We start from the raw sequence: 27,418 nt of genomic DNA, 5'->3' as shown, positions 1-27,418 counted from the left end.
TAGTTAATGGTGCTAAATTCGATATATAGCCGAAAACAACTATGTGCTATATAAAAGGTATAGTGTTGTATTGTCTACCTGAGAATAGACACACTCCCTCCGTGTGTGTTAAAATCCAAGTTTCTCTGTGCTTTGTTTACAAAACCTGGCCAGCTATGCGTGCACGTTAGTGCATGTGAAACTCTTGTCTACATGGTTCTGTGTGTATGTATGTATGCATGCATGTGTAGGTATAGATATGTATTCACTAATTGCTAAATTATTGTTACTATTATTATTGCTATTTTTTATCATATGCCTTGTCTTATGTCAGGAACTGTAATAATTTAAAAAAATAGACTTCCCACAACTAAATGACAAAAAACATATTTTCGCTTTGTGCACTGTACCTGCTGGGAACTTGTCAAGGTACATATTGTATACAGTTACACAGATTGGATAGGGGCCCAAAAGCAGGGCCCCCAAATCTGGTTATGCATTTGCTGCAGGACGGCAACTGATTACTTACCAACTGCATGTAATCGGGGGTTTCCTGCAGTGAGACTATTGCAATACAAACATGTTATTCTCTCTTATTACTTCTGATATCATTTGCTACAGTTGTCTGGTTTCTTGTGTGGATATAAATTAAACTTGTGACTTTACCATTTTTTTAATGAACTTAAGGAATACCTTCAATAAAATGACAAAATAGACTATAGTGCGTGTGTAGGACTGCAGCTAATGATTATTTCCATTATCTGCCAATGTTTTCCTCAATTAATCGGTCAATCATTTTTTCATTAAAATCACAAATCACATTTTTCTACTGTCAAAATTTACGTTTTCAAATGACTAGTTCTGTTCTACCGACTGTCCAAAAACCCAGAGATATTATATTCAGAATGATACCAAACTACTAGAACCAGTAAATATTTGTCAACTATGTTTAAAAAACGACTAAGCCAATTAATTGAAGAAAAAAAAGTGAATCAAAATGTTGGTTGATTATTTATTTTCGTCAATCGACCCAATCACATACTCAAGTAATAATTTCAGCTCTATATGTTATCTCAACTCAAGGTCTACTTACTAGCTTTATTGAAGCCTTCATCTCAAGGGTCTTCGTCAGCAAATGGAGCTGTGACCGGTTTTGGTCTGGTGTTCACTTGAGGACCATGAGATGCGGTCAAAAGCTCAAAACCTTTAGTTGAGATTCTACCTTTTATAATCACTGATCCTAGGGTCTTGAGTGAACTCCATGGACCTAAACAGCATTTGGAGAGTGGTGATGGTAACATCAAGCATCTATATTGTCCGACACACGGTAGATGGGAGTTTAATTTTGGCACAGTATCTATACTTATCTAATATTTGCCTTTCCTCCCTTCAAGTTCTGGACCACAGAAGTGCAGTGCTTGCATCAAAGAAGACTTGTTTGAGGAACCCACCTCCATTCTCAAGCAAGGCGGTGTACGTACATTTTTCACCCTACATTGCATCTTATCTTATCACTAGCGGCCCCTAGCAGCCGGTTAAGAGTAGTTAGTGAGGAGTCAGCAGGGTCAATAGCAGTATAAAACAGGCAACAAAAGGTGTTTTGAGTCACGGCAACCAAGAGAGATCCTTGACAATGCAGCCATAACTCACCACCAAAAATATAATGCAGTCTGCTGTAGCAGAATGGGAGATTAGCCGTGGACAGACACAGAGGTGCCCATGTAGCAGTTGTGCACTCTCTCTTTGCGTTGTGTTTGAATTCAGGCACACTTGATGTCTCTTTGGCTTCACCCAACTGTTTATTCATAGGACAGCATATATGTAGCATATCTGATAATAAACAGATGCACATCAGGGTGTCTCACACAGCCCACCTCGTGGTCACAAACTTTGGGAACTGCCATAGTAAAGAAACAAATGCTTAAGCTGTTGTTAGCATGTTACTAATGCTAAATAAAGTTATCAGTATAAAACATTTGCTCTAGAAATTATAATCGAAACAATTGTACGGACAAAATGGAACTTATACAGATATCACAATGGAGCTTGTCACAGATCAACCTACCACGGAGACTGCGTGTTGATGACTGGTCACGGAAAGCAGGGCGCACCACTCAAGTCTGCAGGTGCCCAGCAGAGGGCGCTGATGTGACACACAACACACTTGTCTACGTGGGAAACTAATGATAATAAGTTGTAAATTATATTTACAGAAATAGGAGGAAATAATATTGATTAGTAATAACTTAAATAATACAGTAACTGGCAAATAATGGCCAGTGATGTCAAGTGGAATCATTAACTCTGTTACACCCACTCACTCACTAATGGATGCACACACGCTACCTGCTATCTGTAGAGATACATTTATTTCACTTAATGTATTTTGTTTGCCATCCTGCCATTGCATTGGACTGTTTGTTTTTCCCGTGCCATCTACCGTCTGCCCGATTCCATGTGAATGCAGCATAAGTTCCCTAGTTTGTTGACATAATCACCAGTCTGTCATTAGTAGTAGAGTTCGGCCTGCTTTGGTATCTTTGTGTAGCAGGTAGGGCTGCAACTAACGATTATTTTAATAATCGATTAATCTGTCGATTATTTGTTCGATTAATCGATGAATCGGATAAAAAAAAGAAAGCATTAATTTCCAACTCTTTATTCAAAAACAGAACTGACAAATTCACAGTGCAACAAATCTTCAGAAAGTGCACAAACAGGTTGCTCCTTAAACATCCCTGAGCTGTTAAAGTAATAATTAAAAAAAAAACTGGACTAATATCAGGAGTGGGGTTCAGCGGGTTACCCACGCCTCTCGGTGAAGGGTAGACACACGCTGATCCATCAGTGTGGCCGCGTGCAGCCCCGGACATCTAAGGGCATCACAGACCTGTTATTGCTCAATCTCGTGTGGCTGAACGCCACTCGTCCCTCTAAGAAGCTGGACGCCGACCGCACGGGGCCACGTAACTAGTTAGCATGCCGGAGTCTCATTCGTTATCGGAATTAACCAGACAAATCGCTCCACCAACTAAGAACGGCCATGCACCACCACCCACAGCATCCAGAAAGAGCTATCAATCTGTCAATCCTTTCCGTGTCGGTTGAGGTTTCCCCCGGCCGTCCCTCTTAATCATGGCCCCAGTTCAGAGAAAAACCCACAAAATAGAACCGGAGTCCTATTCCATTATTCCTAACTGCGGTATTCAGGCGACCGGGCCTGCTTTGAACACTCAAACATCGAGAGACAGCGAGATCCTCCTTGTGGCACTGGCACCCCAGTGGCAGGTCTGTGGCAGGTGTCGGAACTGTGGCAGGCGAGCGGCACTGTTCGGCACCTGAGCTGCACTGTTCGGCACCCAGCTGCCGAGCTGAGCGGGCGGAGCCACAGTTCCTGAGAGCACCCATTGTTGTTACGAGAGGTCAGCTGCCATAAATCAGTTTTATGATTTTAGTTGAGTCACTGGAGCCACCCATTCTCTGTATACATCTTGAGAGTGACCACGTTGTACTTTTTTGTTTCTTATTCATTTTATTTAAGTATGATTTTGCTGGTTTTGCAACAAAAGGGAACATAATACACTCTTTCCAAATTATTACTTTTATAGTCATTTTCAACAATCGGTTAAAATAATGAAAATAAATCATCTGTTTTATTATCATTTAAAAGTATATATATATAAAAACGTTTTAAAATAAACCCATAAAATCTCCAATCCAAAAATACATGTCTGAAAATATCTTCACTCTTCCTCTGCTTATAGGTACGGAAAGTATTCAGACCCCTTTAAAATGTTCACTCTGTTTCATTTTAGCCATTTGCTAAAATCAAAAAAGTTCATTTTATTTCTCATTAATGTACACTCAGCACCGCATCTTGACAGAAAAAAACAGAAATGTAGAAATCTTTGCAAATTTATTAAAAAAGAAAAACTGAAATATCACATGGTCATAAGTATTCAGACCCTTTGCTCAGTATTGAGTAGAAGCACCCTTTTGAGCTAGTACAGCCATGAGTCTTCTTGGGAATGATGCAACACGTTTTTCACACCTGGATTTGGGGATCCTCTGCCATTCTTCCTTGCAGATCCTCTCCAGTTCCGTCAGGTTGGATGGTGAACGTTGGTGAACAGCCATTTTCAGGTCTCTCCAGAGATGCTCAATTGGGTTTAGGTCAGGGCTCTGGCTGGGCCAGTCAAGAATGGTCAGAGTTGTTCCGAAGCCACTCCTTTGTTATTTTAGCTGTGTGCTTAGGGTCATTGTCTTGTTGGAAGGTGAACCTTCGGCCCAGTCTGAGGTCCAGAGCACTCTGGAAGAGGTTTTCTTTCAGGATATCTCTGTACTTGGCTGCATTCATCTTTCCTTCAATTGCAACCAGTCGTCCTGTCCCTGCAGCTGAAAAACACCCCCATAGCATGATGCTGCTACCACCATGTTTCACTGTTGGGATTGTATTGGGCAGGTGATGAGCAGTGCCTGGTTTTCTCCACACATACCGCTTAGAATTAACGCCAAAAAGTTCAATCTTGGTCTCATCAGACCAGAGAATCTTATTTCTCATAGTCTGGGAGTCCTTCATGTGTTTTTTGGCAAACTCTATGCGGGCTTTCATATGTCTTGCACTGAGGAGAGGCTTCTGTCGGGCCACTCTGCCATAAAGCCCCGACTGGTGGAGGGCTGCAGTGATAGTTGACCTTGTGGAACTTTCTCCCATCTCCCTACTGCATCTCTGGAGCTCAGCCACAGTGATCTTTGGGTTCTTCTTTACCTCTCTCACCAAGGCTCTTCTCCCACGATTGCTCAGTTTGGCTGGACGGCCAGGTCTAGGAAGAGTTCTGGTCGTCCCAAACTTCTTCCATTTAAGGATTATGGAGGCCACTGTGCTGTTAGGAACCTTGAGTGCTGCAGAAATTCTTTTGTAACCTTGAACAGATCTGTGCCTTGCCACAATTCTGTCTCTGAGCTCCTTGGGCAGTTCCTTCGACCTCATGATTCTCATTTGCTCTGACATGCACTGTGAGCTGTAAGGTCTTATATAGACAGGTGTGTGCCTTTCCTAATCAAGTCCAATCAGTTTAATTAAACACAGCTGGACTCCAATGAAGGAGTAGAACCATCTCAAGGAGGATCAGAAGAAATGGACAGCATGTGAGTTAAATATGAGTGTCACAGCAAAGGGCCTGAATACTTATGACCATGTGATATTTCAGTTTTTCTTTTTTTTTAAATTTGCAAAAATTTCTACATTTGTTTTTTTCTGTCAAGATGGGGTGCCGAGTGTACATTAATGTGAAATAAAATGAACTTTTTTGATTTTAGCAAATGGCTGCAATGAAACAAAGAGTAAAACATTTAAAGGGGTCTGAATACTTTCCGTACCCACTGTATGTAGGTGTCAGTAGTAGCCACAAGCTGCCAGTGCCAATAGTTGTCACAGGAGTGCCGCCAGCAGTCAGAGGGGTGTCGGAGGGTGCCAGAGAGTGCCGCCAGCAGTCAGAGGGGTGTGCCCCCCCCCCGGTCCGTGTATGTTTTGATAGTCTGTTTTATGGTTTATTTGTTTTTCTTTTGAAGAGCGACGCAAAGTAAGACAGGTAGTCCGGAAGTAAGAATATGTCAAAATAAAGGTAATAGAATGACCATATACAAGAAAATGGTTCGTCTATGATGCAAGCACATACCAGGGTAGCATTAGAAGACAAATAAATAAATAAATGTGGGCTGATGGGAGTGTGTTAGCAACAATAGTTGACTACAACACTCTCTGGCACTCTCCGACACCCCTCTGACTGCTGGCGGCACTCCTGTGACAACTATTGGCACTGGCAGCTTGTGGCTACTACTGACACCTACATATAAGCAGAGGAAGAGTGAAGATATTTTCAGACACGTATTTTTGGATTGAAGATTTTATGGGTTTTAATTTTAAAACGTTTTTATATATATACTTTAAAATGATAATAAAACGGATGATTTATTTTCATTATTTTAGCCGATTGTTGTAAATGACTATAAAAGTAATAATTTGGAAAGAGTGTATTATGTTCCCTTTTGTTGCAAAACCAGCAAAATCATACTTAAATAAAATGAATGAGAAACAAAAAAGTACAACGTGGTTACTCTCAGAATGTATACAGAGAACGGGTGGCTCCGGTGACTCAACTAAAATCATAAAACTGATTTATGGCAGCTGACCTCTCGTAACAACAAAGGGTGTTCTCAGGAAATGTGGCTCCGCCCGCTCAGCTCAGCAGCTTCCGAACGAGTGCCGCTCGGGTACCAAACAGTGCCGCTCGCCTGCCACAGTTATGGCACCTGACTGACACAGTTGTGGCACCTGACTGACACAGTTCCGACACCTGCCAAAGACTTGCCACTGGGGTGCCAGTGCCACAAGGAGGATCTCGGCCCTACACCAAACATCTCCGCGACTTTATTGAGTGGCGTAATAATCATGCAACACAACGAATCGATAATGAAATTCGTTGCAAACTCTTTTAAAACCTCTTGTACCCGAAGACGCCCAAAAGGTCTCCGTTCTGTTCCGAGGCTCTGTTCCAAATGTCGTAGAATGGACTTTTCATGCAAAAATATTATTAATGCTTCATACCAAATTAACGAAGAGATTCTGTTCAACACTATCCTGCAAGCCAGTGTACACACTCCAAACACAATTCTACACAAACTCAAATAAGCAACTAAAAGAATGTCCACAATATCACTCTTTTTTCGCCATGGCTGAGCCGACCACACACTCCGGTAGGCGCTAATAAGAAGAAGCTAAATGCTAACACGGAAAACCGAAATAGCAGAAAACACGCCAATAACACACTGAATCCAAAGATATCTTCATTATTGATCTAAGTGAAACCATCACAGAGCTGTGAGCAAACAAGCACCAGAACAACAAACCAGCTTCACCGCTAATATTTCAAAAACTCCTTACCTTTGTGCTGTTTTGATGTAAACAAAGGCATATTTCCCCGGGTCCTACTGTTCTATCAACATCCTGTATATATCCTGTCCATACCAATAACCCTAACCCATCATGTGGCTCTGAACTGTTTCCTGAAGAAATTGGGATCAATCTAACTTAGGGTAACTAACATTTGACCTATTTCAGTTTTGGCCAATGGGTTTGACCCATGGGGGCGGATCACGGTTTTCGATTATTTTATTGGCTTAAAATTCTGTCAAACAACTCGAAGATCGCATCATACACTCCTTACACTCTTCCGGTTCAAATCTTATGTCACATGCGCAAATCGGCCAATCACAGGCTTTAGTAAGATTCAAATACATCACGTAAAACTGAAATTCAGACGAAAATGAGCCATGTTTTACAGGTTATTATAGTTATTATATTTTTAAAAGACTGCTGACATGTTGTGATATGATTTGGGAGAGTTTAGGCCAGCTTCTGCATCATTTCAAATCAATAAAAGTGCTTTTTAGGCAAAAAAAAAAGGCAAACCTGAAAATGTTCAATTTGAGCTGTGTTTAACATTTGTCCAGCATTTACCAGTAACATATACACTGATATGTACACATCTTAACAAAGCTCACATTTATTTGTGTTATTATGCCATTTAAATTATTCAAATAGACCTTGTAGTTAGAGATTTACACTCTCTGGCGTTTGGGTAAGACATTTTCGAGCAGAGTGCTAAAAATAGGCCTAGGGTTCAAGAGGTAATCGATTTTTATCGATTTTATCGATTCGTTGTTGCAGCCCTAGTAGCAGGTGTGGAGAGACGACATTTCTGAGGATGTTAAAACTCTGTACTCAACACTGTAATGTCTCAGTCATGGTTTGTTTTCCGATCCAATGTGTCGGAGTGTAGAGCCAGCACGATAAAATATTTTTGGCAAGCGTAGAAAATAGAAGAAGCCATGATAGTCCCGCATCCCTAGAATGACCATAAGTGCCGTGGAAATTAGAGCCAGGAGATAAAACATTTGATCCCCAGGAAACTGATGCAGAGCATTTGTAACACAACTCCTCCGCCTGGAACTGAAGACACGAACCGGACAACAACCTCTGCTTCTCCGTGCAGGCTTTCCCCGACAATGCGGCTCGGAGAGAAGTGGAGGCCTTGAGGGCCGTCTGTCCCAACGAAGGATGCACGTGGACGGGGACCATCAAAGAATTTGAGGTGCAAATTCGTGGTTGTTCCTCGTACTATCAACTCAACTTTATTCATAAAGCAGATTATATGCGTAAAAGAAATGCAACACAATGCGCTTTACTTGAAAAATGACATAAAAAAAGTGCAAGTGCAATTACTTCAGTGCGGAATATACATATGCCAAAATAAACATGACACACACGATCACGATCACACGCTAAGACGTTAGCAATAGACTCTTTTCAAGAGAAATGTTTTAAGCTGCTTTCGAGTTAGAACGAGTGATGGTTAAAAGACCGACACCTGTGGACCTGAGGGCTCTTGCTGGTTTGTATCTAATCAGCATGTTTTTTTTAGGTGCAAGGTAGGGTTGTGCAAAATATGGATATTATATCGATATCATGATATGTGACGAGATATCTTCTTAGATTCTGGATATTGAAATATCGAATAAGTGTTATCATTTCCTGGTTTTAAAGGCTGCATTTCTGGGAAGTGATGTCATTTTTTTAACTCACCAGACCGTTCTGTTTTATTAATTGCCTTTACCGATTTATTCATAATATCCAGATTACCGATGATTATTTACGAAAAATCTCATTATGTGAATAGTTTGTGAAAAGCGCAGAGAGAGAGCTCTACAATATTGTAGCAATAGTGATATCGAGGTGTTTGGTCAAAATATTGTAATATTTGATTTATTCCATATCGCTCAGCCCTGGTGCAAGGTAATCTAGAGCTTTGTATATAAGTAGCAGAAAAAAACAAAACAATGTCTAGCTTTGATGGGGAAAGAACAAGCAATACCCGTTGTTGTACCCTTACGGAACACATAGTCATCGTAGCTACGGCGAGAGATGTCACTCACGCAACTTCTGTCTGTGCAGTCTCTCTAATTATATGTTTTTTTGGTCTTAAACTTCAACAGTTCTAGGACAAAATGTGACTCTCTTGACTTATAATTGACAAACATATGTGTAATAAATGGAACAATTAAAAAAATGTGTCTTTCGCCGTTTTCTATTGTACATATTTATTTTTTTTTCGAAATAAGGTCCCATTGTGGTCCAACGGAAGGTGCGGGACTTCACCACTCTATGAGAGCATGTATTTATATGCGGATCATTCCAACTTTTATATGTGCTGTTCCTGTGCTATGGTGAGACCAAAATAGGACGTCTAGAGGGCTGTCTGATGTTGGATGGATATTAAGCTCACAACAAAGTTTTTTTCATGTATTTGGAGACGCGCCTGTTATGGGACGTTACGTAAAAAACAGAATGACTTTAGCGTATACATAACGTTTCCAACACACTGGACTTTTTCAAGGCAATTGTCAGTTAAATCCTGATACACTCCCCAATCTACAATGAGTGACATCATCAAGGTACACCCAAGTTCATCGAACAGTAAGTGGACAGGACATTATAAAAAGTGTTAAAGGTTTTTTTGTTGGTCACCTGCAGGCCAGCCACGAGGGCAACTGTGAATTCATGATCATCCTGTGTCCCTCCTGCAAAGAGCTGATGAGGGCCAACGAACAGGAGCGCCACAACGAGAGAGAATGTCCAGAGAGGACGCTCAACTGCAAATACTGCAAGGAACCCTTCCTGTTAAAGAACATCAAGGTCAGGCTTCTCTCTATCACTAGAATTATAAAATACAGTATTTCACTGTATATGAAATTAATTTAGGAAGCCGATGTTTTTAGGGACATACTGTAATATTGTAACATATTAGACTGTATATAAAAAGTGGACGTAGTCACCCATTGGTTTGTAGACTGCCGTTATGAAGCCTTGAGTTCAGCAATTTTCTGCAACTAATGAACAGAAGTTAACCTATTTGGAATGTGGAGGAGTGAAGTAGAGACGGCGTATATGTCTCTGGTAGCGGCAGCAACCTGTCAATCACAGTAATCCCTCTGCATACTCTGCTTTATGGTCTATTTGACTCTAAATCAGGGGTGGGCAATTATTTTTCCCAAGGGGCCACATGAGAAACAGGGACTGTTGTGGGGGGCTGGACTAATAGACTGAACTCAATCCTGCTCAACAGTATTCCACCTCTTTATAAAAAGTAAATTGTATGGTTTTGATAAGGTTTTGTATGGTGGTAAGAGTAAATATTATGATCAGTGGTGGAATGCAAAGTATATTTACTTAAGTACTGTACTTATGTACAAATTGAAGGTACTTTACTTGAGTATTTCTATTTTATTCAACTTTGTACTTTCACTCCACTACATCTCAGAAGGAAATATTGTACTTTTTACTCCACTACATTTGTCTGGCAGCTTTAGTTACTTTGCACATTATAATTTTTCAAACCTTTCATAACTGAACAACAGTGTATAAAGGAGTTAAAATGAGCTCCACCATAAACATCTGTAGCAGGAATAATGAGCCAAACAAATATATATTTGTAATATCCATATATAATAGTAAAACACTGACAGGGATCATGTTTCTGCAAAATTAGTACTTTTATTACTTTTGTTTGTAGTCCAATTACCTCTATCAGTTTTTCAGTTCAGTCAACGAGTGCACTGAAGTCAGGTTGAATGTCTGAGGTGTATATGTGAAGGACAGCTGACAGGTGATCGTCGGTGAGAGAGGATCTGGAACCAGCATCTTCTGAGCATGTTGGTTTTTGCAGCTTAGCTAGCAAAGCCTCAGATATCCGTGTCCGCTCTGCATCACCATCACATCCCAGGTAGCCAAAATAACCTGGCCCAGCTCCGGCGTAAGCTCGGCATGCCTGAAGAAACACGCCGGCCCGGTTCTGGCTGCCGACACTGCCATTATTGGGATTGCAGTGATGCTGCTGCTCGCACACATCCACGAACGTACTAACGTACGTAAATTGAGCTAAAGAACAGGAGCAGTTGCCTTCAAAATAAAAGCAATGCATCTGTATTCCGTGCATGATGTACAATTATTTACGTTTTATTCCTAATTTCCCGTTGACAGCCAACGGGCCGGATATGGCCCGTGGGCCGTACAATGCCCAGGTCTGCTGTAAATGGACCATCATTTACTAATTGAACATTATGCTGTATTGAAGAAGACTTGAAACTAGAGATTGAGACCATACACTCATGTTTACTGAGGTAATAATTCAAGTGAGAAATGGTAATTTTCTTATAGACTTCTATACAATCAGAGGAGTCGCCCCTGATGGTCAGTAGAGAGAATACAAGTTTAAGACACTGCAGAATTTGCTTCACTCGACAGAACTGGAGGTTGCCGCCTGATCCAGGGACATACATACTTTTGTTGTGTTGAAAGTATATTATTAATAGTCATGTCTCATTTGTCATAACGGTTGGCGGGACAGAACTCTGGTCACATGACAACAGGTTGTATATGTTTTCCTCCAGTCAGCCAATGACATGAATGACCAATGGGACTTTCTGTCTTTAGGGTTTGTTGAATGGGTTGTGTTTAGGGGCAACTTCTGTTTGTTTTTTTCTACCTGGACGCTATTTCTTTGTGTCTAAGGGCCAACAATTCTTTTAATTGGTCCGGTATTGAGGTAGAACGCTGCAGACAGTTATCACTCGAGCCAACTCCTCACCGCCAATGTACGTCAACTAAAAGTGCTTGTTTGTGCCACTGACAGACTCAGACTGTTTTTATAAGTGTCTGTCAACAGTATGGAAATGATCCTTCAGAGAAATAAAACCTTTCTCTTTATCTTTTGCTTTGGAACCAGGCGGGAACCTTCGGTCCTGCCGAGTGAAGCAAATGCCGAAGTGTCCTAAAACTTGCATTCTCTCTACTGACCAGCAGGGGGCGACTCCTGGTTGCAAAAAGAAGTCCAATACTATGGAAGTCTATGAGAAAATGATCCTACTTCTCACTTCATTTATTAAGTCCATTTAGAGTCAAATAGACCATAAAACAGAGTATGCTTTAGGGCGGGCACACTGTGATTGACAGGTTGCTGTTGCTACCAGAGCCATATACACTGTCTCTACGTCACTCCTTCACATTCCAAATATGTTAACTTCCGTTCATTAGTTGCGAAAACACAACATGGTGACAACCATAATCCAAGATGGAAAAGGCGAAATTGCTGAACTCAATGCTTCAAAACAGCAGTCCACAAACCAATCACCATTCACGATTTGTTGTGAATTTTAACCAGCTCAAACTTTATACCGTAAGACAGAAGTCCCCAACCTTTTTTGCGCCACGGACCGGCTTCATGTAAGACAATATTTTCATGGACCGGCATTCAACGTGTGGCGGATAAACACGACGAAATAAAATGATACGATCGGCATTAAAACAAATAAAAAATGCATAAATAAATACAACTCACAATAACGCTGAATCAGTGGGAGTCCTGAGCTTGTTTCTCTGCAACGAGTGTTAACATACACGAAGAAATGTGTTCTCAATTATATGTTATCTATTTGTATTGTCATATGCAGGCTTTATAGAGTTAATTCAGGTACTGTGTGATGGACAAAGAGAACAGCCAATAAGAGGTTCTGAAGGTGACATGTGTCAATAAAGTTTTACTTTGGAAAAAGAGTTCCACTGAACAGAAGTGATGCCCCAAGTTGTTTTATTCCTCCGTAATTATATTCGGGTTAGCACTGGGTATACATGCCAACATCGCTGTACAATCTACATCGGCTAACAACGAGACAATGACACCAGAAGTGTGTTCCTTATGTCCAGTCTACTTCCTTTTGTTTTGATTGCTGTCACTGCAGAAAATCCTGCTTCACAAAGATAGGATGTTGGAAATGGAACTGGAAGCAGGGTTTTCAGTGCTTTTGTGGCGATCTCAGGATATTCAGCCTTGATTTTAATCCAAAACACCAGCAGAGTTGTTGTCTCAAACATACTTTTAAGGCCACCGTCATTTACAATCTCCAGCAGCTGATCTTCCTCTGTCACCTCATATTATGCAGAGCAGGCTTGGCGCATAAGAAATACTCCTGATATTTAATTAGACTCCTGATATTGTCTGTTAAATGAAGTTTTCTTTTTCTTGGAAGTTGTAGGCTCTACAGTTGTAGAGACCTTTCAAAGAAGGTCTCCAAAAGTGTTTTACTCATTTTCGCTAGTTTTCGGGCTTAATTTTTGAGGTAACGTATCACGTGACCGAGACAAGCGTCTAGCCATGTGTCAAGAGCCACAGGCGGATGAAATTGCGAGAGAATCCAGTGCGGCCCGGTACCAAATGACCCACGGCCTGGTGGTTGGGGACCACTGCCGTAAGATACATTTAGTAACATTGTTGCCAACTACACCTGGATGAAATATTTCTGTTATAGTGATCTAACTTTAGGTACTTTTCATTCTTTTTTTAGGCTCATGATGAAATCTGTCCAAAGTACCCGATGATTTGCGAAGGTTGTGCGAAGAAAAAGATCCCCAGAGAAAAGGTATCCCACATCTTTCTTTTTAAAGTGATTTCTCATAGTTTCTGTTAGATTTATCTCATTAACCATTTAATCTACAACATGTTCTGCAGATCATTAGCTCCTTTCATTTTTATTTTGTTTTGTTTTGTTTTGCAGTATGTGGACCATATTAAGTTCTGCAGTAAATGTAAAGCACCTTGCAGATTTCATGTTGTTGGCTGCGATACGTCTGTAAGTAGACATTTGTTATAATTTGCTCTATGTGTAACAGTGGCTAATGTAACAACAACTGGATTATGTAATAACGTGGCAAAATTCAACAAAATCTCCCAGAACGAGTTTACAAAATACATTTTCAGACCAATGATTTAAGTAGAAAGGTAAATATTAACATACATTTTCACAATACTTTAACTAATATATGAGAAGATAAATGTATACTTACTGATATAACAACAGTCTTTATTACATTTAGAGCATATTCTTTAGTTTCCAAATGTATTACATAATTGAGCAGTTATTGCATAATTTGTTGCTGCTTGCCTGTGAATGCAGGCTGGGTTGTTGAGCACGAAGCCTGAGTGTGTACTGTATATGCATGAAGCCTACATAAAGTATTCACCTAAACAACAAGTTATTGTTTTATAATAACACATGAAATGGAGTTCCTTCGGCTTTTTGACACTGATCAGCAGAAAAAGTGAAAACAAGATTCAGACCTGTTTATGGAGAGTTTAGTGCAAATATAAAACACACATTTGATTGCAGTTTATTATTCTTTATTTGTTACTGTTAGCTGCCACAAAGGTAGCAGCTACTCTTCTCGGGGGCCACACACAGCAAAACGAACCCCTTTATGTGGTACGAACCCCTAATTAGGGTGTCCTTTATCCGGTAACTACAGTTTTTAAATGATGTTTTCGGGTTGTTCGTCCATTCTCGTGGACATGATATCCATCTTAAGGAGGATTCATTATCATGTGTAGTACTTCTTTCACTATATCCTGTGCTATTTTTATTACTTTTCAATGTTATCGCCAATATTTCTCTCAATGTCATGTACAATATACATTTTCTATTTTAGTTTCTATTAGGCACTGCTGTTATTATTACTTCTTATACACTTCTTTTACTTTGTGTGCTTCTTTTTATTCTTATGTTGTTGTAATTTACTTTTTAGGGCCTGAGCACCGACGTAGTCGGAGCGGAGGACCTATTGTTATTCTAATGTTTATTATTATTAGGGCCCGACCAACGTCGGGCCAGCGAAGGCCCAATCACAGTTGTGATTAAAAGTTATCAAAAGCTTTATGTTTGGTCGAATGGCTTAGCTGTAGCGGGCGTCTACTTTAGGTGATTCCCCATAAAACAAGCTAATGTAACTCAACTGGACTTGTTACAAACGGTCCCAAACCTCCCATGCTTGATAACACTCATGGCGCGAGGATGTCTACAAGCAAATTTTCACTAATACTCAGAGCGCCACCTGCTGGCGAAAGGAAATCTGCGTTTTCTGACAAACGGCATCCGATTTACATGACTTTTACACAATGTGGTTTACACTTGATATAGAGGAACATAATGCATGTATGCGCGTGTTCTACTGCACCAACCAGCAAATACAGGAAGTGGTGCACTATTTGCAAAGCATCAATTCCAGCATCAGGCGGCCCACGCTGGAAAAAAACGTCGGACTCGCGGCTGCGCTGTCCGACTGATGGTTCAGTGGCTTGGGACGCTCAAAAACTCATGAAACTTTGTACATGGGTCTTAAGTCATGCAAAGTCATATTTTATATGGGATTTTGGCTTGGCCGTTTTTGCCTCCATAGCACCCCCTACACATTTTCAAAAGAGCAGCCCCATCAATACATTTCACCTACATGTATGAAATTTGGTAGACACATGTATCCTGTAAATACTTAAAAGAAAGTCTCTTAGGACCATGCTCTAAACCGGTCATTTTGATTTTTGTGTCATTTCTCGATAGATTTTTGCACATTTGTAGTTGCTATACTTTAACGAACTCCTCCTAGGGAATTTGTCTGATCCTCTTCAAATTTGGTCCATACAATCTCAAGACCATTATGATTAAAAGTGTCACAGCCCGGCTCTTAGGCTATGACAAATATAGAACAGACACGAGGGATGATGGCAAAACAAACTGTTGTGAATTCTTCACGGACAGATGATGCTGCACTAACGGTAGATCCTACACTAACCTGCACTAACGGTAGATCCTACGTAGGACCAACGGTAGAATCAGATCGAGTCATTGATGATGTAAGTCATCGTACTCTAATTTTGGACTCATGTGGTGAAACTGTTCTGTTTGTACTTGTACTTATGTTCTTAAGTGTATTTACTTTCAGTAAGTGTTTGTCACGTAATTAGCCCTTCAATTAATAGCCCAAAGTTGAGCTAAGTGGCTAACCTGGCTAGCAAGCCTGTATTTCTGTCAATGTATGTGTATTAATGCTTCAGTTCTGTAATTCGTTTTCTGTGTTTATTTCAGAAACTCTTTCAACTTCGTACAAACTCTTTCAACATCTGTAAATCTGTCACCATGCAGTAAAACTGTATGCCAGAGTGAATACAGAAATGTATGGAACAAACTGATGTCTGCGTGTTCTCTGACCGGAACCCTGTAGTGGTCAATTTTTCATCTTTACACCAGTCTCTCAGGGGTCGAATCCCCAACACAAACTATTTATTTTAACCAAGTAAACACAAGAAGATCAAAACCAAAGTATAATCGAGCCGCCGCTGGCAGAGATCACTCCTTGTATGCAGGAGAAAGGCCGCACCCTGAGCAACACTGGAGCAGGGCTTTTATGCCCTCGCAGTACCCTGCAGGGACAACGGTTAAAGGCAGGGGCCGTCACAAAAGTTATCAAAAGCTTTACGTTTGACGGAATGGCTTAGCCTTAGCGGGTGGCTACTTTACGTGATTCCCCATCAACAAAGCTGATGTAACTCAGCTGGACTTGTTCCAAACGGTCGGTGGTCTACGCGGGGAAAAAACGTCAAACTCGCGGCCGCGCTGTCAAGCCGGAGTACCACTGGCACCCCCGACGTGCGGGAGGATGCGAGGGCCCGTTCATCGCTGCTCGCAGCTTTAATTATTAGGGCCCGAGCACCGACAGAGTCGGAGCAGAGGACCTATTGTTAATCTAATGTTTATTAGGGCCCAAGCACCAACAACGTCAGACCGCGATGTCCCTATTGAAACTCTAGGAATTATTAGGGCCCGAGCACCGACAACGTCGGGTCCGCAAGGTCCCTATTGTATCTGTAGGAATTATTGCTTTAGAGTGGCAAGTCGGCTCGATAGCACCCCCCTACAATATTTCGACGATGCAGCCCTCGCAGTACGTCTCACCTACATGTATAGAATTTGGTAAGCAGGTGTATCACATGTAGACTTAAAAAAAGGTCTTAGGGGTCTATGCTCTAAACCTAACAGAAGTCGGCCATTTTGAATTTATTATGCATTTATAGTGTCGTTTGTGCAATTTCCAGGCGCTCTACTTTAACGAACTCCTCCTAGGGAATTAATCAGATCAACTTAGAATTTGGTCAGAACAATCTCAAGACCTTAGTGATTAAAAGTTACTAAAAGCTTTAGGTTTCATCAAACGACGTGGATTTGGTGTGGCAGCCATTTTACATGGTTCACCATCATCCATCAAGCTGTTGTAACTCAACTGTACTTTGTCAAAACTGTCCCAAACTTGACATGGTTGTTGACGGTCATGACTTTAGGACTTCTGCATGCCAATATTAACTCATAGTCATAGCGCCACCTACTGATAAGCACGGACGTAAGCAGGATTCTATAATTACAGCGGACCAAACACTGAACTTATTAAAAGGGTTTGTGGGCACACCATGAGAAAAAGACTTCTCTGATCTAAATATGTGCAAACTAAGATGCTTGGAGAGCAAAAGTTAGATAACAGTGGGTTTTCAAACCATGTCAGTCGACATTAGTATAAATGACCTGTCCAGAGCTTCTACATGAGAATCAGGTTAAATATTACAATGAATGCTTCACACTACAATCTAAAGTTACAGAAGAGCTTAAAATGAAAACAGTGTTAAATTAAAGCTGCGAGCAGCGATGAACGGGCCCTCGCCTCCCCGGCGCGTCGGGGCCGGCGGCGGACTCCGGCCTGCGCGTCAGAGAACGTCCGCGACCGTCGGACCGCGCGTCCGCGAGCGAGACGTCGTCGATCCCGCGTGGGACCGATCGATGCCGGAAATGATGCTTTGCAAATAGTACTATGCTAAGGAAAAATGACACCGAAATCAAAATGGCCGACTTTGGTAGGTTTTAGAGCATGGTGCCAAGAGACTTATTTTTTAGTCTCCACAGGATACGTGCGCCTACCAAGTGTCGTACGTGTAGCTCAAACGTAGCGCCGGGGCTGCTCTTTTGAAATATTGTAGGGGGCGCTACAGAGGCAATTTAAAACGGACAAGGCTAAAAATCATACCACATATTTCTTCCGATACCTTTGACACATGTGCAAAGTGCCATGAATTTTTGAGCATCCTAACCTACTATGCTATGGAAAAATGACACCAAAATCAAAATGGCCGACTTCTGGTAGGTTTTAGAGCATGGTGCCAAGAGACTTATCTTTAAGTCTCCGCAGGATACGTGTGCCTACCGAGTTTCGTACATGTAGCTCAAACGTAGCGCCGGGGCTGCTCTTTTGAAATATTGTAGGGGGCGCTACAGAGGCAATTTAAAACGGACAAGGCCAAAAATCATTCCCTATATTTCTTCCGATGCCTTTGACACTTGTGCAAAGTAACATGATTTGTTGAGCATCCTAACCTACTGAAACAAATTTCCTTCAGCCAGTAGGTGGCGCTATGAGTTTTTTGAAATTTTTCAAATCAGGTATGTTCTGGCTTAAAGTGGCATCATGCACAAGAAGTTTTGTGCAAATTGGAAAATGTACCTTGGAGTTATAACAATTTCAATTTTGCATGGCGAACGATGCGTCGCCACGGAAACAGCGTTCAACGAAAACTCACAATACTTATGCCAAATCTTCATCAATGTCTTAAGGCCATCCTAGCACAATTTGAGACTAATCGAGTCACGTGGCTAGGAGGAATAAATGAAAGTAAAAAAAAAAAACATTGCCTTCAGCCAGTAGGTGGCGCTATGAGTTATTGAAATTTTTTTAATTTGTGTGTGTTCATGCTTGAAGTGGCATCTTGCACAAGAAGTTTTGTGTGGATTGGTTAATGTACCTTAGAGTTATAACAACTTGATTTTTCATAAAAATGATGCAACATGGCCGCCACGCCACGTCAAGGTTCTTCGACGAAAACTCTAGCTTTTAATAATTTTTAATCACAAAGGTCTGAAGAGCATCCTGAACAAGTTTGAAGTCGATCGCATAAATTCTCTAGGAGGAGTTCGTTAAATTACGAAGGCAGAAAAATGCAAAATGTGCCAAAAAACACAACTTTGCGGGTTTACTGTAGCGCCCCCTATTGGTTGAATGCAACAAAAATGTCAGGGTATGTTACGGGATGCGATGTGCACATATGCTGAAAGTTTCGTGAATTTTGGACAAATGGTTGAGAAGTTAAATGTATTGATATTAAGCCACGCCCCTAGGAAGTTCATTGGTCCATATCTTATCAACGCAAAGAGATATGAAAAAGCTTTTGATAATTCTGAGTGATCTACATCCAATAATGATCCACAGCAAATTTGGTAGCAATCGGAGCCAGCGTGTAGGAGGAGTTCGCAAAGATGTGTTTTTCACTAAATTCAAGATGGCAGAAAATTTTTCCAGGGGTCATTTTTGGGCCTGAGAGGCTTTTTGTTAGAGCTAGCGGATATGGACATGTGTGTTGAATTTCAAGTCAATCGGACAAACTGGCCGAGGGGCGTCGCCGGTCCGCCTTGTAGGGGGCGCTAGGGAGCCATTTTTTTACACACAAATATGCAACCTTTCTCAGCAGAGTTTCTCCACCAGACCTGAGAGGTGTGCAAATTTGGTGAGTTTTCATGTATGGCAAGTGCCCCAAAAAGCTCCTCCCCCACAAAAAAAGAAATCAGAAATATTTCCTTCAGCCAGTAGGTGGCGCTATGAGTTTTTTTTTATTTTTTCAATTCATGTATGTTCAGGCTTGAAGTGGCATCATGCACAAGAAGTTTTGTGTGGATTGGTTAATGTACCTTGGAGTTATAACAACTTGTTTTTTCATAAAAATGATGCAAAATGGCCGCCACGCCACGTCAAGGTTCTTCGACGAAAACTCTAGCTTTTAATAATTTTTAATCACAAAGGTCTTAAGAGCATCCTGACCAAGTTTGAAGTTGATCGCATAAATTCTCTAGGAGGAGTTCGTTAAAGTACGAAGGCTGAAAAATGGAAAATGTGCCAAAAAACACAACATTGCGGGTTTACTGTAGCGCCCCCTATTGGCTGAATGCAAAAAAAATCTCAGGGTATGTTACAGGATGCGATGTGCACATATGCTGAAAGGTTCGTGAATTTTCGATAAATGGTTGAGAAGTTATGTGTATTGATATTAAGCCACGCCCTTAAGAAGTTCATTGGTCCATATCTTATCAACGCAAAGAGCTATCAAAAAGCTTTTGACAAATCTGAGTGATATACATCCAATAATGATCTACAGCAAATTTGGTAGTAATCGGAGCCAGCGTGTAGGAGTTCGCAAAGATGTGTTTTTCACTAAATTCAAGATGGCGGAAAATCTAAGTAGGCGGAGCTTAGGGGTCTGATTGGCTTTTTTGTAGATCTAGCATGATTGGACATGTGTGTTGAATTTCAAGTAAATCGGACATACTGGCCGAGAGGCGCCGCAAATCCGCCTTGTAGGGGGCGCTAGAGAGCCATTTTTTTACACACAAATATGCAACCTTGCGCAGCAGAGTTTCTACACCAGATGTGAAAGGTGTGCAAATTTGGTGAGTTTTCATGCATGGTAAGTGCCCCAAAAAGCTCCCTTCCCACACACGTTGTCGGTGGCTCGGGCCCTAATTAAAGTGTTCAAGTGAAAGCAAATGACACTACTGTTTTCTTAACTTTCACGTAAGTCCAAATCCAATCAGCAGGACACTGCAGGGAGTTGAACCCCATCCCAGTAAACTGAGAGTCTGTTATGTTACTAACACTGAAGCATTTATGATTGTATTGGAGGTACCCTCAACACATTTGAGGCTTGAGACCTGGCAACACGATCTTGCTACGCTGCTGGTCGACGCAGGAAAGATAATCTAACTCGTGCACGCAGTGTATGATGGTCACGGAAATGCACGGCCGCGTCAACCAGAGTCCTGCCAGTACCCTCGACGTGCGTGAACGTGCGAGGGCCCGACCAATGCTGCTCGCAGCTTTAATTCTTATTATTAATTTTCGTGTTTCGTCGCAAAAAGGAGGTGCTTGGGATACTGGCAGAACTTTGAAATTTTGCATGTAAGCCAGAATTTGTGAAAATTGCAATCTGATTGGGTTGTCCAGCTGCGTTATTAAATGTTGGCTCACTAGCGCCCCCTATTGAGTAGCCCCAACATTGGGTTTCACCTAGCTGTATGAAATTTGGTAGGTATGTGGAACGTTATGGGGCGTACAAAAAACCCTCTTGGAATTTTCCACTAAACCAAACAGGAAGTCGGCCATTTTTAATTTTATGACATTTTTGGACCGTTTCAAGGCATCATACTTTAACGAACTCCTCCTAGAGATTTAACGCGATCGACTTGAGATTTTTTCAGTATGCTCTTGAGACCTTGGCAGTGAAATGTTACTCAAAGATCAAAAAGTTATCGAACTATGTATCCGTGGCGTAAAAAAAACACCATTCGCCATGAAAAAGGAAGTTGTTGTAACTCGGCCGTACATTGTCTAATCTGCTCCAAATCTCTCATATGTCATATCATCCTGACTCAGAACACATCTATATGAAAATTTAGAATCATAGTAAGAGCGCCACTTAGTGACATCCTGCTCCTCACAGATTAATCAGATCCCTCTCAAATGTTGCCAGGAAAGCCTTAAAACCTTGATAATGCTTCATTGTTAAGATTGTAAGAAGTTGTCGAAGGGTGGCGACGTGGCGGCTCAGCGAATTTCGATCCTTCGCCATGAACGAATAAACTTATTATTTTGGATTTGTTTGGATGTCTTTAAGTCTTCATGCTGTTTTTGACAGGAAACTGACTTTTTTTTTTGTGGTGGAAATTAAAGTATTTCCTTGAGAGAAATCAAAAAGTATCTCTAAGCTTTCTGTCTTTTAAGTATTTATTACAAGTTAAAGATATAGAAAAATGATAATAGCATACAAACAAACAAAACAAAATCAAATAGATCTAACGAGCTCAAACAGCTCAAATGTGCACTACAGTTTAACAGAACAAAAACACATTAAAACACAGAATATAAACACAAGATTAAACACAGAGTCATAGGTTTGCTATCAGCTGAAGCAATTTGAAAATGTCTGTTCACCCCGAAGGACAGACATAGACTCTAGTTTCTCCACAAAGACCCTTCCCCTTTAAGCACGTCTGAGGGACGTGTTCTCACTGCAGCAGGAAGCTGCCTGTCAATCAAACTCCAGTCAGTCAGTCAGTATCCTGGTGTCTGAGGGATGTTTACATTAAGATCGAGTGACCCATCTGTTTCCTATAAGTTACCCCACATATGAGAAGCTGCCCCCCACTTCGGTTCCCAGAAGAAGCCGGAAACCCCTTCTCAGTTGCCCGCAGGCCAAAGTTCAATTCAGATAGAAAACACAAGATAAGTAAGATTAAAAAAAGTAAGTCACATTAGAACTGTTAACAATTTTCGCTCAACAGATTTAACATAACATCAATAAGACACTGTGATTACCGGAGCTAGTCTCCATTCAACTTCAACTATTTTTGCTGTTGTTTTGTGTCAATGTGGTGAAACGATAAAGCATGAAAAATTGCGGGGATGAATACTTTGTACAGCGTGTATTTCCATTATTAGATCCATTATTTCATTGCTGTACACTTTCTCTTTTCTTCTTCTGTGGCACAACTTCACATAACATCCTAACTTTCCCTTTCTGTTCGTATGTAATGGATGAAGATTATAGTTTGTGTTCTTAATGTGCTTCTGCTCATATCTTTCTTTGAGTGGAGGTGGAGAAAGAGAAGCTCCACGACCACGAGCGGCAGTGTTCGTACGAACACCTCAACCTGCTCCTGCACTTCATCATGGGCATCAAGGTGAGCCTGGAGAGCCTGCAGCCCCAGAGCCTGGAGGTAGCCAGCCACAAGCTGCAGGAGCTCCACCAGTCCCTCGGGGACCTGGAGCTGAAGATGAGCCAGATGGGAGGGGGCACTGCCACTCCTGTGCAGGGCGCGTGCGCCCCGTCCCTGGCCACCTCCTTCAGCCCGCTTCCCAGCTCCACAGGCGCCGCCCTGGAGCTGCAGCTCCACAGCGAAAAGGCCAAGGTGGCAGAGCTGAGCCGCCGCTGCCAGGAGCTGGAGCTCAAAGTGGGCACGTTCGAGAACATCGTTTGCGTCCTCAACCGGGAGATGGAGCGCTCCTGCACCACCATGGAGGCCTACAACCGCCAGCACCGGCTGGACCAGGACAAGATTGAGATCCTCAACAACAAGGTGACAAAAAAGACACATGTAATCCAGCAGTGAATTCCTCAAGATTAAGTTGAAATCTGAATGATCCCAAAGGGATTAAACATTTTTTTTAAATGTATTTAACCATTATTTAACCAGATAAAACCAACCGAGATAAAATATATTTTACAATGGTGACCTGGCCAAGAAGGCTACGTTGATTTCCTATATAAAATAAAACATGCATTGTCCATGCATCAACAGAAGAGGTTAAATATACACAGATAGTGTGTAATACATAAGGACAAAAGGGCATAAAGACATGACAAAATTGTTTTGCATTGTAACAAGAACAGTGTGTGATAAAACCTTCTGTTAACTTTAGTTTAAGTCCGGTCAGAGAGATGAGGGAGTCTAAGTTAAGTCTAGCCAAGACCAAGGCCCATAACAAAATCGAATCCTGTTCCCAGTCTCGGTCCGCACAGGTGGCACCTCAGAGCCCAGCCAATATTGGAACTAATATTGTACATTGGTAAACTAATTCAAACAAACCAGTGCTGCATGCAGGGCAATAGCAACTGAAGACCATACGACACGATTGCTCAATGTGGTGAGATGAGTCCTGTAGCCTGAGTTTGAAATACATCTTAAAGCAGAATGATAAAGAAATTTAAATCAGATTGTCAAGGCAGCAGAAATTAAAAGACAATTTGAAAACGTCACTTCATACCAGTGGCGGGCCGTGCATTTTATACCTGGGCCTCCACTGCTGAAATACCACCTTATAACCACATGATGGCGCCACAGCTAGGGTTATTATTCGTTTCTTGGGCTGTAACTATGTAACGTTACGTATTCGTATCAAACCGTTCGGTACGAGGCTTACAAACCGAACAATACGTTTGAATCATACTAGTGCATTTGGAAAATGCAGAAGCTTAAATTGTAGGAAATATAATGTTTTCTGCGCTCACTAGGAGACAGCGGTCTGTGTGACCTCTGAACCGGAACAAAAACAGCTGGGGCCCCGCAAGTGTTCTGCGAGGCTACGCTAACTAGCTTAACGGAAAAACAACAGCAGTAACATGCATTCTGCTACACACTCAAGGGCCATTCAGATATTAGATGTAAAAAAACGAACCAGTTGACTTACCAAATGCTGATCACATCCTCCTTTCTTTGTTGACAAAGAGTTTAATCCCACAGTTAAATCCCAACTCACAAATCCGTTTCACGATAGTCACATGCTCGCCCACTGGCCAATCACAGCACACGCTGAATCTCAGAGCTGCACGTAATGCTGACGTAGTTGTAGGCCAGCAGGCCGCTCTGGCGCGTCAAATAATGTTAAACTAAAGATCTGATTGGTTGAAGACTATGACACTCAACAATATCGTCCCCATTCACTTAAACTGAACATGGATGCACTTGTGAGTCTGCAGGCCTGGGGCCTCTCTTCTTACCTAGAGACACAGAGGTGAAATCTGATTGGATAAAAGCTCTACTTAAAACAAGCTGCACTGGAAGCAGAGCAATTGAGGAAGACAGTAGCTGTGCAATGAGAAAATAAGATAATGGGGAAAATATTTTTATGAATTATGATACATGTCGTGTATTTCAGAAAAATTATAAAATAGCTATAACTTTGTGACTCTGTTTAGGCCAGCAGAGAAGGCTTTGCAGGCCCTGACGGCCCACCACTGCTTCATACACACATATAAAAATGATGTACAGATCCTTGCGGCAGTCAAAGGTGCAATGAAGTTCCGTGTCCCTGTTTTTCCATCTTGCTTTTTTCTCTAAAAGTGAAACGTAATGCAAAAGTTGCTAAATTAGTTCCCTATAACTCCATATAGGCCTATATCATACCTATAGTTAGCTCAATAGAAACATTGCTAAAAGTGTTGTTAAGAAAAGTGAACCGTCCTGTCCCGTGTCTTTGTGCGCTGCAGGTCCGTCAGCTGGAGAGGACGGTGAGTCTGAGGGACCTGTCCATCGTGGAGATGGAGGGGAAGATGAGGGAGATGTCTGCAGCCACGTACGACGGCATCTTTGTCTGGAAGATCTCGGATTTCACCAAGAAGAGGCAGGACGCTGTGGCGGGCCGCGCCCCCGCCATGTTCTCTCCCGGTAAGCACTCTGTGTGATGACCAGACAATGATGACGCGTGTGTCCGATTTAAGGGATTTCCACTTCTTGCAGTGAATAAAAGACATTGTTGCGCTTTAACGCCGTGTTCTTGTTTTCCAGCCTTTTACACCAGTAAATATGGCTACAAGATGTGCCTGCGGATCTACCTGAATGGTGACGGGACGGGCCGTGGCACCCACCTGTCTCTGTTCTTTGTGGTGATGAGAGGACACAGCGACGCGCTCCTCAAGTGGCCTTTTAATCAGAAGGTAACACACGTTTCAAGCAGTGGTCTCCACCCCGCACACCAAAATAATGCTACCGGACAATGGTAATTACTTTCAACAATGCATATACATACAGTATATAGTAACTGAGTAGGTACTATACTTAGAGTACTGTACTAAAATACAGTTTTGAGGTACTTGTACTTGCATGCTACTTTCTACTTCTTAATAATTATTATACAGTGATGTTATATTTATTATTCTGAAATGGACCCATATGCAAAATTAGTACGTTTTGATGCCAATACTTTAGTACTTTTACCATTTTAAATGCAGGACTTTTAATTGTAACACAGTATTTCAACACTGTGTCATTAATATTTTTACTTAAGTTAAACATCTCAGTAATTCTTCGTTCACTGCATATATGCATACACACATAACTGAACCCCATCCATAAGCTAAACATGCCATGACACTGTGACTTTAAAGTACGGAGCTGCAGTCAGCACAGGGTTAGCCTAGCTTCAAAATTATACCAAGCAACACCTACACACACACTTGTTGTATCTTGTTTGTGTAATCTGTACACAAACAGAAATGTAAAAATCACCATTTGTGGCTTTAGGAGAAGTTGCGCTAGTTCTTAAAGATTCTCTTTGTGATGTTCGTAGCATTAATATAGCATCAAACAACTATTTGTAATGTAAAGATATAGTGGAGTAATGTGTGTGTACTGGGTCGGCTGCAAGTGCATGTTAATAAGCTAAACTTGAGCTAGCTTATGGCATGAGCCATAAACTAGCTCATGCCCGCCGCTCAGCACTGCTCTAACGCGGCGACTACAACTCATAAAGTCGTTCCACCACAGGTAAACAATTTTAGCTGTGTCAGCCCATCGTTGGTGCTGTTAGCGCTGTTTGTTGCTAGCCGCCGGCTCAGCCACCGCCACGTTGAAAACCGTTTGGAGGCAATAGATATGCTCTGAAATTTAGAATTCACACCATTTTTTTTACTTTTGCCAGAGTCAGGCTAGCTGTCCCCCCCCCGTCTTTATGCTTCCAGCTTCAAACGTAAAGAGTGAGATTGTTATCATCTCATCCAATTTTCAAGAAGAAAGCAGATAATTTAATAAAATGCACAGTATTTTATGGACAGTGTGGATATTTTAAGTTTTAAGTTTTCTATTGTTTTAGTTGCTAATTTTGGCTGCTTTTGGCTAAGTTGTTTTTAAATGGCTTTAAAATACAAAATATTTTACATTTTTGTTTCATTATTGCACCAAAATGATTATTTAAGAGACTTGCCTTTACTACAATCCATTATTACATTTGAATAAACCATTACTCGTATTCCAACAAGCACCTTAAAATATCATACTTTCGGCTCTACTCCTAACGCCTGTACCCAGGTCACCCTGATGCTGCTCGACCAGAACAACAGGGAGCACATAATCGATGCCTTCCGGCCCGACGTCTCTTCCTCGTCCTTCCAGAGGCCTGTCAGCGACATGAACATCGCCAGCGGCTGCCCGCTCTTCTGTCCGCTCTCCAAGCTGGATTCCAAGAACTCCTACTTACGCGACGACACCATCTTCATCAAGGCCATTGTAGACCTCACTGGGCTCTAGGTAAAAGGACGAGGGCACAAATCCAACCCCTGCCTTTTGTTGCTACTAACCTGTTTGAATCAACAGGCTTTTGCATCACCAGTAACTGGCGTTTATCTTTGGGGGTCTGTCTAATTCTTTTGGGTTTGGTACCCATTGTTGGCGGCAATACACAAGACCAGAGCAGGAAACTTTTTTCTTTTTTGCCGGGTGGCTTTTGGTTTACAAATCTTTAAGCCACTGTATCTAGTTTACAAAACAAACTGAGTTTTGATTTGACAAAAACAGATTACCTACCAAAGTGACTGGAGGAGTGAACACAATATTATTATGTCAGTATTTTCCTGATGAC

At 41.5% G+C, this 27,418-nt stretch overlaps 1 protein-coding gene across 1 annotated transcript in view; it reads left to right on the top strand.

Annotated features, from left to right (window-relative positions):
* The window catches only part of LOC306697958 (TNF receptor-associated factor 2-like), a gene marked incomplete at its 3' end in the record, with an annotated part of 28,322 nt that extends 1,235 nt beyond the window's left edge, over positions 1-27,087 (top strand). The window contains exons 2-10 of the mRNA XM_079162069.1: positions 1,374-1,452; positions 8,034-8,132; positions 9,572-9,733; positions 13,438-13,512; positions 13,648-13,722; positions 22,660-23,142; positions 25,053-25,230; positions 25,351-25,499; positions 26,869-27,087. Of these exons, the coding sequence (XP_079018195.1) occupies positions 1,374-1,452; positions 8,034-8,132; positions 9,572-9,733; positions 13,438-13,512; positions 13,648-13,722; positions 22,660-23,142; positions 25,053-25,230; positions 25,351-25,499; positions 26,869-27,087 (1,519 nt within the window). The remainder of the gene's footprint in view (positions 1-1,373; positions 1,453-8,033; positions 8,133-9,571; positions 9,734-13,437; positions 13,513-13,647; positions 13,723-22,659; positions 23,143-25,052; positions 25,231-25,350; positions 25,500-26,868) is intronic.
* Positions 27,088-27,418: the final 331 nt, after the last annotated feature.

The sequence above is a fragment of the Pholis gunnellus genome (assembly GCF_910591455.1).
Source record: "Pholis gunnellus genome assembly, chromosome: 6".
Classification (NCBI taxonomy): domain Eukaryota; kingdom Metazoa; phylum Chordata; class Actinopteri; order Perciformes; family Pholidae; genus Pholis; species Pholis gunnellus.
Note: the sequence above shows the minus strand (reverse complement) of the source record. Positions and strands in the feature narration are given on the sequence as shown.